The 12,449-nt window shown below is 50.6% G+C and overlaps 1 protein-coding gene across 2 annotated transcripts in view; it reads left to right on the forward strand.

The window, feature by feature from the left end:
• The window catches only part of Ssuh2 (ssu-2 homolog), an 18,893-nt gene extending 7,372 nt beyond the window's left edge, over nt 1–11,521 (forward strand). For both annotated transcript variants that reach the window (XM_055628614.1, XM_055628615.1), the window contains exons 6-12: nt 685–809; nt 2,030–2,092; nt 3,655–3,740; nt 4,170–4,262; nt 5,114–5,219; nt 5,911–6,018; nt 11,188–11,521. In XM_055628614.1, the coding sequence (XP_055484589.1) occupies nt 685–809; nt 2,030–2,092; nt 3,655–3,740; nt 4,170–4,262; nt 5,114–5,219; nt 5,911–6,018; nt 11,188–11,334 (728 nt within the window). In that variant the 3' untranslated portion in view covers nt 11,335–11,521. The remainder of the gene's footprint in view (nt 1–684; nt 810–2,029; nt 2,093–3,654; nt 3,741–4,169; nt 4,263–5,113; nt 5,220–5,910; nt 6,019–11,187) is intronic.
• Nucleotides 11,522–12,449: the final 928 nt, after the last annotated feature.

Here is a 12,449-nt window from a genome sequence, read left to right on the forward strand (position 1 = left end):
ATCTATCTATCTATCTATCTATCTATCTATCTATCTATCTATCTATCTATCTATCATTTATTTATACAGCATTCTGCCTGCATGTGTGCCTGTGCACCAGATCTCACTAAAGATGCTTATGAGCTACCATGTGATTGCTGGGAATTGAACTCAGGACCTTTTGAAGAACAGCCAGTGCTCTTAACCTCTGAGGTATCTCCCAGCCACCCAGGATTTCTTTTTCTCCTCTCTCCCAAGGAGGGCACATGAGCCTTTTGAGCCTCTCATACCCTCTCTGTGTACTTGCAGTGTGAGAGTATGCTGTCTGGAGGAAGAGGATGATGGCGGAGTACAGGGAATGGTGGTGATGGTTCCTTCAGAGTGTCCCCATCCTGTGCTGGACATTTTCTATACATTCTTCAGCTGGTCACTGAGATTCCATATGCTAAGAGCCCATTATTTATTCTCATGTTAGAGATGAGATCATTAGATTCCAGAGAGGTTAAATTGCTTCCCTAGAGTCATGCAGCTCAGAGGTAGAGGAGCCAGGATTCAAACCCAGGTCCAAAATGCTTAACCTTGGAGGCCAAGAAAGACCTGTGCACATCTTAGCTCATGATGTGCACCAAGGAGGATGCCTAGCTGTTTGGTGGATACTCAGAAGCTTTACCTTTAGCATCCTTACAATGACCCCTTCCATGACAGACCACTCTGTGGATGGGCCACAGAGAGGCGCTTCCCCCAGGCTTTGGGACATGAAGGTCCAGGTGCCTCCGATGTTTCAGGAAGACACCAGAAAGTTCCAAGTGCCTCACTCCTCCCTGGTCAAGGTAATGGCTGATTGGATCATCGGGATTGCTCTCTAAGCCTGTCTCTCAGTTCTCCATGCTTCATCAGACTTCCTCCTTTGGGAAAAGGCACCCCAAGCTCAGCTGGGTAGGTTATGCCAACTTAAGAACAGCATGCATCTTAGTGAGGCGGTGTCAACACAGAGAGTGGGCCATCGCCAGCTGGAAATAGCAACATTCCTAGGGCAGCTGTACGCAAGCATGTTCGATTGCTTGATTTTCGCCTGACAGTAAGGTAAGTGGTGGACTCAATGAAACTGACATGAACTAAAATCTGAAACACAGTGGATAAATTGTTTGCTAAGCCAGTATGGAACCTTAGTTTTGATTCTTAGCACATATGTAAAAAGCTAGGTGTGAGGCCTTGTACCTGTAACCCCATCATTGGGGAAACAGAGACAGGAGGACCTCTGGGACTCACTAGCCATCCAACCTAACCAAACTGGCAAGCTTTAGGTTCAGGGAGAGATCTTTTCTTAAAAAGTAAGGTAAGGAGGGATTGAAGAAGACACTTGACAGTGACCTCTGGTTTCCCCATGTGTACACACAAGTAAACAACACCCACACCCTCATACCCTTTGGGCTTTTCCTTGGATGTCAATAAGAGAGTAGGTTTCATATTGGTTTGTTGTATAGAAAGCTGTCTTAGCAGGAAGTGTGGGAAACCCTGGTTGATTGATCTCCTCATTCTGTTCTGGTCTCACAGTTGTTTATTTTCTCATTAGGACTTTGATTAAGAATGTAAATTGACTCTATGAGTTCTCATAGTTACCAGATATGTAAGAGGTCACAAAAGCTTTCTCTACTTTTCTGGATGGTGCAAAAATGTTCATTTAATGATAGATTCTAGCAGCTGGCTTCTTGCCTTTTGCACAAACATTGTCCTTTCTGTATGTTCTCAAGGTCCACATGAATGAGCTACCGGGTGGCTGCAGATGCCATTAGCCTTTGGGGCTTAGTCCACCAGGAAACTAGAGCACGAGCTAGTTGAGAACTCAGAGAACCCCCTCTTAGCATGTGGGAAAGCATGAGCTGGACTTAGGGATGTGCTGAGATGAGACCTAGGCTTGGCATTCAAGGCCCTTTTTTTTATCTCCAGCTCCCTGGAAGGGTCCCTTCCCCTTGCATTTCTCAATGGCATCCCAGGGTTGGGAGGGAGCCTGCTTAAGGACCTCCACCCAAGGAGAACTCTTCCTTTTCAGGAATGTCACAAATGCCACGGGCGCGGCCGCTACAAGTGCAGCGGCTGCCATGGGGCTGGCATGGTGAGTCAAGGGGATGAGCCACACGAGCAAGTAATCCTGTTCGAGTGTTGGGGTGGGCATAGGGATGACAGGGTAGGTAAGAGCCTAGAGGCTGCCTGCACCGACAGTGTCACCTTGGGTGGGTCAGCTTCTCTTTCTAGATCTCCTAATTTTTATCCATGACTGGGACAGTCTGATGATGATGGTTCAATTTAGATGTTTCTCACCTTCCTCCTGACAGGCACTGAGGAACTGCACAGGGCTGGGGCCTGTAAAAGAATGGACCATGCTCCTAAAATGCCTTCCCAAGGAAAGATGGTCCCAACCACAAACACAGGCACAATTCCATCAAAGTTCATTCTGGGGAAGTAATGAGTTTACTGGGATTCTTTAGAAGGATAGATAGGGGTTACTTACAGGGTTGTGGATGCTTCTCCCTTAAAATGGTGGACCTGAAATGCGTTACCCTGCAGGGATGAAGGCATTTCTGCATAGATGGAGCCCCTTGCCCTCCTCTTCCCAGACATAGATACTCTAGCGCCTCCCTGAGGCAGAGTTGCATATAACAGGTAGTAGGGTGTGGCTCCATTCTCCTGTGATAGTCTTGTGATTCTCTTCACCCCTCCATGAGAGGTGTAAACAGTAACAGCCCCCGCATGGATGACCTTTTGCAAGGGACACTGCTGAATGTCCCTAGATGGTTGGTGGTTGCCTGGCTTCAAGGCCAGGCAGTCACGACAGAGCCCTCTGTGGAGGCTGGCCAGGAGTCTGGGAGGTGGACACCGAGGGGTTCAGAGGGGTTGGGAGGTGAGGTAGAAGGGGCTTGGGCGATCTGCACAGGCTGCTGTAGCACACCACAGCATCCTTCGTTTGCAAAGGACAGAATCTGTTGGCACTGGAGGCCAGAAGTTCAAGGCAAGGCTTCCAATTGGAGCCTGCTCATCAGACACACATTGATTACCTGCTGTCTCTCCTTGCTCTTTCCTTCAAGGGGCCTTCTAGGTACTCACCTCTCACCTGCTCACTGCTGGTCCCAGTGGGCTGATCCTGGCTTTTCTTTCCTCTCCATGTGTCCTCCGGCTGTTTGTCCCTTGTTCCATCTGCAGCACTCCATCCCCACCTGGCTCCTGGCGGTCTTTCTGTTCTTTCCTCCTCCATGAATCCCTTCCTCCTCTCCATTTTCTCTGAGCTTGCCTTGTATGCCAGGAATCCACCCCTGGATACTTTCCTAAAAAGGACCCCTCACTGTGGCCATTTGCCGCCAGGAGCTCAGTTGGTTAGAGGCAGGTCTTGGGGCCCTGGGGTGAGGTCAAATCAGAGAGGAGAAGCAGGAATCTATGAACATGAAGTCTCGAAACCCTGTGCCTGGCAGGGCCCAAAGACACCAATCCTCAAGCCACAAGCCACAAGCTACCAGCCACCAGCCACAAGCCACAAGCCACAAGCCACAGATCACTTACCAAGGCTATGGCCCAGGGGAGGAAGAGACCTGGGTCAGGGTCATGGGGCTGGGTCAGAAGCTGGTCTCAGCATGGCCTGGGCCGTTTCTGGGAGCCAGCATTTGAGGCTGGGCTCGTTCACAGGTGAGGTGTTCGTCCTGCAGCGGCACCAAGCGCAAGGCCAGGCAGCCTCGGAGATGCCACATGTGCTCTGGCTCTGGCAGGCGCAGGTAAGAGCGGGTTGGCAGTGGGTAGGGGGGGGAAGGCTGTCTTTTAGCTTTCTTTCTGGTCACCATGAAGCTGAAAGGAGCATGGTTCCCCGTGTCTCTCTCACTGCTGCAACCTAGAGTCTGTGCATATAGAATGATCATGGGCTTTGCATGTGGGCAAGTTTGTCTCAAGGCCTGGCCTGTTAGGAAGTCATCAATACCAGCTGGAGCAGGTGTGAGGGTGAAGGCTCTGGTGAGAAAAAGCTAGCTGGAAGGGCAATTTTTAACTCTGAACACAGGCTCCGGGCAAAGCCTTCTTTACACCAGAGGAGAGAGGGTGACAGTGGGCGTGTACATGATACCACAGTAAGGAGCCTTCTGTTGATGGGGGTCAGGGGTGGGGCCTCTAGGAGCCACAAGGATATGGAGCCTTGTCCACTGTGGCCACAGGTGCAGCACGTGCTCTGGGAGAGGGAACAAGACATGTGCCACCTGCAAGGGGGAGAGGAAGCTGGAGCACTTTGTCCAGCTGGTCATCATGTGGTAAGTGGTTCCTAGATGCCAGGCCTGGAGGAGGTGGGGGTGTGCACCGGATCGGAGAGCCTTTTCCTCTTGGGGGCTTCCACCTGGGTCAGGAGGGAACAGCTGTTGGGGGGAGGGGACGCAGACTGGCTTTGGCTCCAGTTTATTTTTATTCTAATTTTTCAAGTTATTGTTGTTATTTATTTTGTGTGATTATGAGCATGTTCAAGGGTGCAGCTGCTTGTGCAGGTGTCCCAGTACTGTGGCCCTCATGCTGAGGTCAGAGGATGGTTTGCAGGAGCTGATTCTCTTCTCCCTCCATGTGGGTCTCAGACTCTGAGCTCAAATTGTCAGGCTTGTCAGCAAGTGCCATTACCCACTGAGCCATCTCACCTGCTCTAGTTTATGTTGAGTTTACGTTCCATCATCATCACCTGCTAGGGCAGTGCTCACCAAGGGCCTAATGCTGATGTCTGTACCCTTAGGTCAGCCATGGACGTGCTCCTATCATGAAGCCTTTACCCTGTGCCTGGGCAGGCTAAATGCTTGACAAGCAAAGGTACAGGGGGACTGGCTCTTCAGAAGCCAGGACGATGAGCTTAGAGAGGCTGAGCACTCCCACCAGCAACCTCCCCTCCCCCCTTCCAAGCTCTGGTTCCCACACAGCTTAGATGTAATGATCACTGATTTTGTTGTTGTTGTTTTTCGAGATGGGGTTTCTCTGTGTAGATAACTCTTGGCTGGCCCTGACTTCACAGAGATCTGCCTCCTCCGTGTCAGGATTACAGGTGTGCGCCCCTGCACCCCTGCACCCCGGCTGGATGAATGATTTGAAGCCGGTTCTCTGCTTCCCTTTCCTCTCCTCCTCCCAGGAAGAACAGCCTGTTTGAGTTTGTGTCTCCACACCACCTCCACTGTCCCGGAGAGCTGCTCGCCAAAGCCCGAGGGGAAAACCTCTTCAGGGACGAGAATACCATGGTAAGGGGTGGGGGTGCCTTCCCGCACAGGTGACAAGGAAGCTTGCATCCTGAAGGCCAGCTGGAGCATCTGGACCTCTGTGGGGTTTAGGGAAGATGGGTATGGTGGGGACAGAGCTACCCAGGCAGAAATGAGCCCCGAGTGACTCTGAGTGGAACCTGTTGTCAGGGCCCTGAGGTTATCAGCCCTCTGCACAGGTAGATGGGATGGAAAAGAGCACTGAGCTAAAGATGGAGCTGTAAGGGAGGGAAGGCTTGTCTCCACACAGGAGAAGATTTCATATGGCAGCCCGGGACTGCGGGTATCCCAAGGGACTGAGTCCATGCCCTCATGCACGGGCTGCATGAAGCTGCCAGCCTCCTGCTTGGGGTTTTGTATTGTTCATTTTTTTCCTACCTGCCACACAGTGGGCAGTTTCAATGTTGGTGTGAGACTTGACCCACTTGCTTTAGTCCTTACTGTATCTCAACACATAGTAGGCCCACAGAAAGGGTCCTCTGGGAAATGAGATGCAGGTGGAAGTGTAAGCAGCCTGCCCCCCCTTTTGTCCTGGATTCCCTGAGCCAGTAAGCTCGCTGTGTGGCCTTGGAGCCCTTCCCTTCATTTTCTGTCCCTCCTCTTCCATCTAGTGGAGTCAGCCCTGGCATCCTTCGTGGCTCCATGTGGGGGTGCTCTGTTTGTCTCTCCCCAGGTGTACCCCATTGTGGACTTCCCCCTGCGGGACATCTCTCTGGCCTCCCAGAGGGGCATTGAGGAGCACAGCACCACTCTGGCCTCCCGTGCTCGCATCCTTCAGCAGGTGAGGCAGGGATACTGAGGATGAGGGCTGGCTTAGGGATGCTTCTCTGGTCACCCCAAGGGGAAAAACTGAGGCTTTACCTTAAGGAGTGAGGATGCAGGAGATCGAGGGCTTGGGATGTACACAGCCCAGGACACCTCTGGGCTGGGACGGTGTGGCTGGAGTGGAGGGCCAGCATATGATGCTGAAGGAGCAGGCAGGACCATCAGTCACCAGAAGATGAGTCCTAGTGTGATTTCTATTCTAACCCCTCATATTTAGAGAGCAGAAAGGAAATCCAGCATCCTTGCCTTAGACCCTGCACTTCTGCATTTGGGCAGTTTCTCTGGTGGCCATTAGGTGGCAGTAGTGTCTCCCAGTAGAAACCCCATCACCGCCGCCCAGAGTAGCCAAAAAGTAGAGTAGTTCTTGGAATCCTGAATGAGGACTCAAATTCAAACCTCAAGCACCGACATAAAAATCTCACTGTGGTGTCACAATCCCTGGGAGACAGGCAGCTCTCTGGGACATGGTTGCCTAGCTTGTCTGAGGTAGTGAGAGAGCTTGTCTCAAAACCAAACAAAAGCAAGCACCAGAGAGTGACAGAAAAAGATTCCCAGTATTGACCTCAGAGAATACCCTGGGCTTGAGGTTAGTGGTGGCGATCCTGGGCCTTGCAGACAGGGCTTAGATTCTGGGTCTCCTGCATTCTCCTGTGATCCTGGGGCAGCTGCTTCAGATGTCTTCAAGGCTGGTTTCTTCCCTGAGTGCTGCTGGGGGCCAAGGGTTTATAGAGAGTTGACCTGTGGTAGGGAGCTAACCTGTGGCATAGCGATCTGCTTTATCCTCTGTCTTTTCCAGTGACTTTTTCCAATGACACAGCCCTTTCTCTGCACAGCTCTCCTGTTGGAAGGAGAGAGAGGGGAGGGACTCATGCCTTAAAACAAATTGAGACCCCCTGGGATGTGGGCAGGGACTTAAAAGCTCATTATAAACCCCATTGCCTCCAAGGGTCAGGTGGTCACTTGGCCGCCCCTTGAAGTCTCAGTCCCCACTCAGCTTTGTGTCTGCCCATGATAGGGTGTTTCCAGATTTTCTAGCATTCAGACTTTCACTTGAAACCTTTCGGCTTTTCAGTATCCTAACACAACCCTAGAAAGCCAAGAATCTGGGTGTCCCTTGGTCCAGTCTGATCTCTTGGGCTGTTCTCACAAATGGAAATAATTTGAGTGGTAATAATTTGTTAGGGGCATCAGTTCTTTTAGTAGCAATTCTGGTTGTTGGTACAGACTTTTGGGGTTCTGGGGTGTGGGACTTGGGACCTTGTCAGCAGTCAGACACCCAAGGACACAGCCTGTTGGCACCTATTTCTCAGCTCTGGCACTCTGTGCGGGTTTGGACTGCTCTACCCACATCATCCCTGAACCTCAGTGTTCATAATGGCAGGGTTGGTTCCTGTCTCAGGTTGGGCTCTATAGAAGCAGCCCTGAGACGTGTCTATGAGTGTGTCACTTACTGAGTAAGGGTTACTTGAAAGACTGGGGATGAGATGAGAGGGAAACCAAGCCAGATTACGTGCCAGCCTCAGTCTGATCACAGAGTGGCTCTGAGCTTTAGTCCTGCCCTGCTGACCACATACCTGGAGGCCAGGAGGCTGGGCTGCAGCCTTTGTGGCACCATAAGCCCTGGACATGGAAAGTTGGCCCCATAGTCTTCTGATCTCATTGCAGAGAATTGGACTGTGGGGAGGGGGTGCTCAAACCTGGGGTGCATGCAGCAGCAGGCTGTCAGGAAGTGGAAATTGTGGGGACAGAGCACTGATGGGAGCTGGAGCTGGATTTTGCCCAGGTGGAGTATTATAGCTGTTACCTGAGTAGTTAGTGGCAGAGCCTGGGCGCTGGCTGCCCACAGTCTGGGCTTCGTCACCTGGTTCCAGTACATGAACCAGCAAGACAAGGAACAGGAGAAAGCAGACAAAGGAGATCCACTCAATACAGCATGCTGAGAAGAGGCATGCATAAAGAAATCTAGTAATCCCCTCCCTGCAGGGCTGTCTTTGGGATCCTGACAGGTTCAGGTCCTGGTCAAGGCGTGCTCCTGCCCATCACTGACCCATCAGATTCTAGGCTCTCCCACCTTCTGCAAGGTACCTGACACTTTGTGTGATATCCTTCCCCAGGAGATATGGTACCCCTTTGGCTGACACTAAAGTTTCCTATTCTCTTGCCTCCACATAAGATTCCTGGGGAAAATTCCACTTCCTTTGGATCCATTGTGTCAACAGTCTGACAGGGATAAACACAAGTATCTTTCTAGAATATCTCTACTCCTGCTGGGATGGTTTTCATTATGTGAGGGAGGAGCCCCAAGTTGAGGTATTCACTCTGGGGATGGCAGGGGGCTCAGGAATATTGGAGCTTGAGGGACAACATGATTTGAGCAGCTGTACACACTGGTCACTGTCTGGGGACATCATATTCATGGAGTGGCCAATGTGAGTCCTTTCATAACCTGCCACCCTAGATGACACAGTATAAGAGTGACTGATGTGGCCTCCAGAGTCTTCCTCCAGTAATACAGTCTCACCCCAAGCAACACGATCCACTGTGGAAAAATCCAGGAACTGCAAAAAAGCAAAACAAAACAAAACAAAACAAAAAAACAAAACAAAAACAAAAACAAGGGATGTGCTCACTGAAAATATTTTTAAGGGGACAGAATGACTGAGGTCACATCTGGGATTCTCTTTTCTAACTGGCCTTTGGTCCTGGAGCCAGAGCCAATGATCTATGATGGTGTTTTATTCTTGTTACAGAAGGTGGGGGAGCGGAATCTAGTCATGAGAAATGGCAGCTACTATAATGCACACAGTCCCAGCTGCTGCAGGCGGCTATCTGGAATCTCCTCCATTGCAGGATATAGCCAAGAGGCAAACGCATAAGCAAACAATGACAAGAGGACCCTCTTTGAAGGGCTGAGGGGTTGGGTGATTTGTAGGCTCAAATTCAGACCTTCTGAGCACACAGTGGGTGGAGGCAGGGATGGTGCTGCTTCCTGTGGAAGGATCGAGAAACCTGAGTGCTCCTGACACTCTGCCCCCGCCTTCCGAGCAGCAGTGTTGGTTTCCACCTTCACTCACCTGTTAGTCCTCATCTAGGAGGTTTTGCATGGCAATTTCTGGGGGAGGAGGCTTCTGCTTTTGCTTTCCAAAATGATCATTGTGTTATTGCTTCTAGCTATGGATATGACTTAGTTTTCTTATTTCATTTGGTTATCCCAACTCTGAGGCAGTGTTTTTTTTTTTTTTTTTTTTTTTGTTTGTTTTTGTTTTTGTTTTACTCAGAACGACACACAAATAAGAGGCAAAGGGCCTTTATTGCTTTCTGTGGGTTAAATAATAAAGAATGGAGAAGCAGATGGCACGAGCTCCCAGCTGGCTGCTTGTCTTCATTATTGTCACCAACAGAAGGCTTCCCCTCAGACATGGGCTAGCCGTTGGTCACCCAGCTGATTCTTTTCAGGGCCTGCAGGGTCCAACCTGGCTATGAGGCAGTTTTGACCCCATTCTACAGATAAGGTCAAGGCCTAGAGAAATGGAGCTCAACACCACTCAGAAGTTTTCAGCCCCAGTCCTGGGCAATGTCCTGTGTTCCTAGCACCTCCTCCAAGGCCCTGCCCCAATGTCCCTTGGGGACTCAGAGGAAGTTTGGAGAGAAATCCAAGGCAGCAATATGGCTTCAGCTTCTCCTCCCATAGGCTGGGACGCTTCTAATGGGAAGCCCTTTCAGCAAGTGAGGAGGATTTGACTCCGAGCCTGTCACACCGTTTCTTGGGTTTGGGATCCAATGCTGGGAGTGGGATGTGGAAGTAGCATGAGCAAAAGGCACAGGCCAGACCACAGAAAGGCCCTAGGATGTACCTCTTCAGCATCAGGAGAAGTCATAATTGTATACCAACTATGTGTTTCCCTTGCCAAGAGGCAAATAGTACCAGGAACTAAAGGTAGCAGGGAACCCCCACAGGAACCCCAGGAGCCCCCCCCCCCCTCAGAAGATCCAGGGTACGGGAAGGTTGTGAACTCCAGAATGAGCTGGAGATGTGGGACTGAGGCAGGCTCTGTGGGAGATAGAGACTTCTACTCCCTCTTATGGGAAAGGTTATCTAGGAAGAGGTGGATGATGGGAGGAGAGCTGAGCTTGACGTGGGGACTGCTAAGTGTGAGGAGCCCAGGCTTGAACTGTTTGATGATCAGACCCCCAAGGTTTCATGAGCCTTTTGTTTCCCCATCTGCAAAACAAGAGACTCCCCTGAGGCCATGCTGATACACAGCTGTGTGATGGTAGATAAATCTGAGCAGATAAACCTGATAGAATCTACCAAACATTGACCTTTCTTTAGCACTTTATCTTAACGTCAAAATCAAAATCAAAATCGGTAAGCCACTCCAGATATCCCTAGGGTGGTTTGGCAATGTAAGGGCTGACCACACTTTGTTCTCCACCCCTCTCCAGTACCTCATGGAGACATTTGTGCTCCTTGAAGCCCTCTGGAGGGGGTGGGTGCCCATGCCTCACTCCTAATAGCAGATATTGGCTGAATATAAATTAGTTTTTCCCAGGACCTGGGCCATGGGAAGGAGCAGTGATGGTTAGTGGCAGTTGTTGAGTTGACACACTCTAGGGTCACCTGGGAAGAGTTTCTCCCAGTGAGGTTTGTTTAGACCGGGCTGACCTGTGGACATGGCTGTGGGGCTTGTCTTGACTGTGTTCACTGAGATGGTAATCCCCACCCACGGTGGGCAGCGCCGTTCTGTAGGTTTGAGTCCTGGACTGTGTAAGCGTAGAGACAGATGACGACCGCGGGAAGGCGTGTATACATTCGTTCTCTGCTATTTCAAATTCCTGCATCAGCTTTCCTCGGATATGGACAGTAACCTGGAGTTCTGAGCCCAGAATAAACCCTTTCTTCCCCGAGTTGCTTCTGGTATGGGCCTTTTATCACAGCCACAGCAATGGAACTAGCACAGGAGCAGAGCAGGAGAGGCATCAAGAATGAGTAGATCTGGAATACCCTGTGCACCCAGCTCTGCACATTACCCCGCAGGCCGTGGGGGAGCTGCTGTCGGTTCCTAAGCAAGTGAGTGCAACTTGAGTGCAACTCTGAGGTGTGTTTGGCCATTTGTTTCCTCAGCGCCAGACCATCGAGCTGATCCCCATCACGGAAGTCCATTACTGGTACGAAGGAAAGACTTCTGTCTACTACATCTATGGCACCGACCACCAGGTGTACGTGGCTGACTACCCTGAGCGATACTGCTGTGGATGCACCATCCTCTGATAGGCCCAGCCGTCCCCGGACTCCACCAGTCACATTTGACAAGGGGACAGCAGTGTTTTTTGAGTTTAGTTATGTTGGTGATGTTGGAGAACCAACCCCATTCAAACTCCAGAACAGTCTGTCAAGACTCAACTCTTGATGGCACTTGCTTGGTGGGACCCATGTTTAACCTACCAGAATTCTCCTAAGCAGGTTCCTCTAGAATAAGGGAGAGATGTAAGGTAAATGGTGGGGGACCCTGCCTATGTCCTCCGATCTAATGCCTCTGTCTGTGTGTGGGACCTGGTATCACAGATCCCTGTTTTAGTGTGGCTTCTGCTATGAGCCTCTGGCCATGTTCAGCATTATAGGAGTGTTGAAAGATACTCACAGGTCGACTTCCACCACAGCACCTTTGCTTCCTCTCCTCTGGGCTGGAAACACTGAGGTAGCCACTGACGGGATGGTTCATTGTGCTCTGCAAGGTACCTGGAAGTTATATGGTGGCTGCCATGCATGCATGCTGTGATGGCTAATGTCGCCTGTGAACTTGCCAGCATCTACATTCACCCAGGAGCCAAACTTTTGAGCACGTCTGTGGGCATATTTCCAGATTAGATAAACAGGTGTCAAGGCCCATCTTGACTGTGACCAGCACAACCTTGGGCTGGGGGCTTGGACCGAATTAAAAAGGGGAAAGTGAGCTGAGCACCAGCATTCATCTTCTGCTTCTGGACCACAGATGCAATGTAACCAGCGGTCTCATGCCCCTACCACCATGCCCTCCTCACTGTGGCAGACTGTACCCTTGAATTATGAGTGAAAATAAAATAAACCCCTTCTTCCGTAAGTTGCATTTGTCACGTGTTTTGTCACAGAGAACATGAAAAAGCCGGCAATAGAGGTCTGTTCCCAAACTTCAGAAAAATCAAAACAGCACAGCTGTGATAGAAGGGTGGGGCTCTAGTTGCTGATCCCTATTGTGGGCTTGTGGGAGGGGGTTTTACGGGGTGTTTTTGAGCAGATATGGTTTGGGACATCAGCGGATGTGAACTGGGTCCTACTGGTGAGGCTGGGCAGGCAGAGGGAGCTCCCTGTAGACCTAAAGCCTGGCTTAGCTCTGGAAAGATTGTACT

Source organism: Psammomys obesus, unplaced genomic scaffold, assembly GCF_907164565.1.
Source record: "Psammomys obesus unplaced genomic scaffold, mPsaObe1.curated_primary_1811, whole genome shotgun sequence".
NCBI classification, from domain to species: domain Eukaryota; kingdom Metazoa; phylum Chordata; class Mammalia; order Rodentia; family Muridae; genus Psammomys; species Psammomys obesus.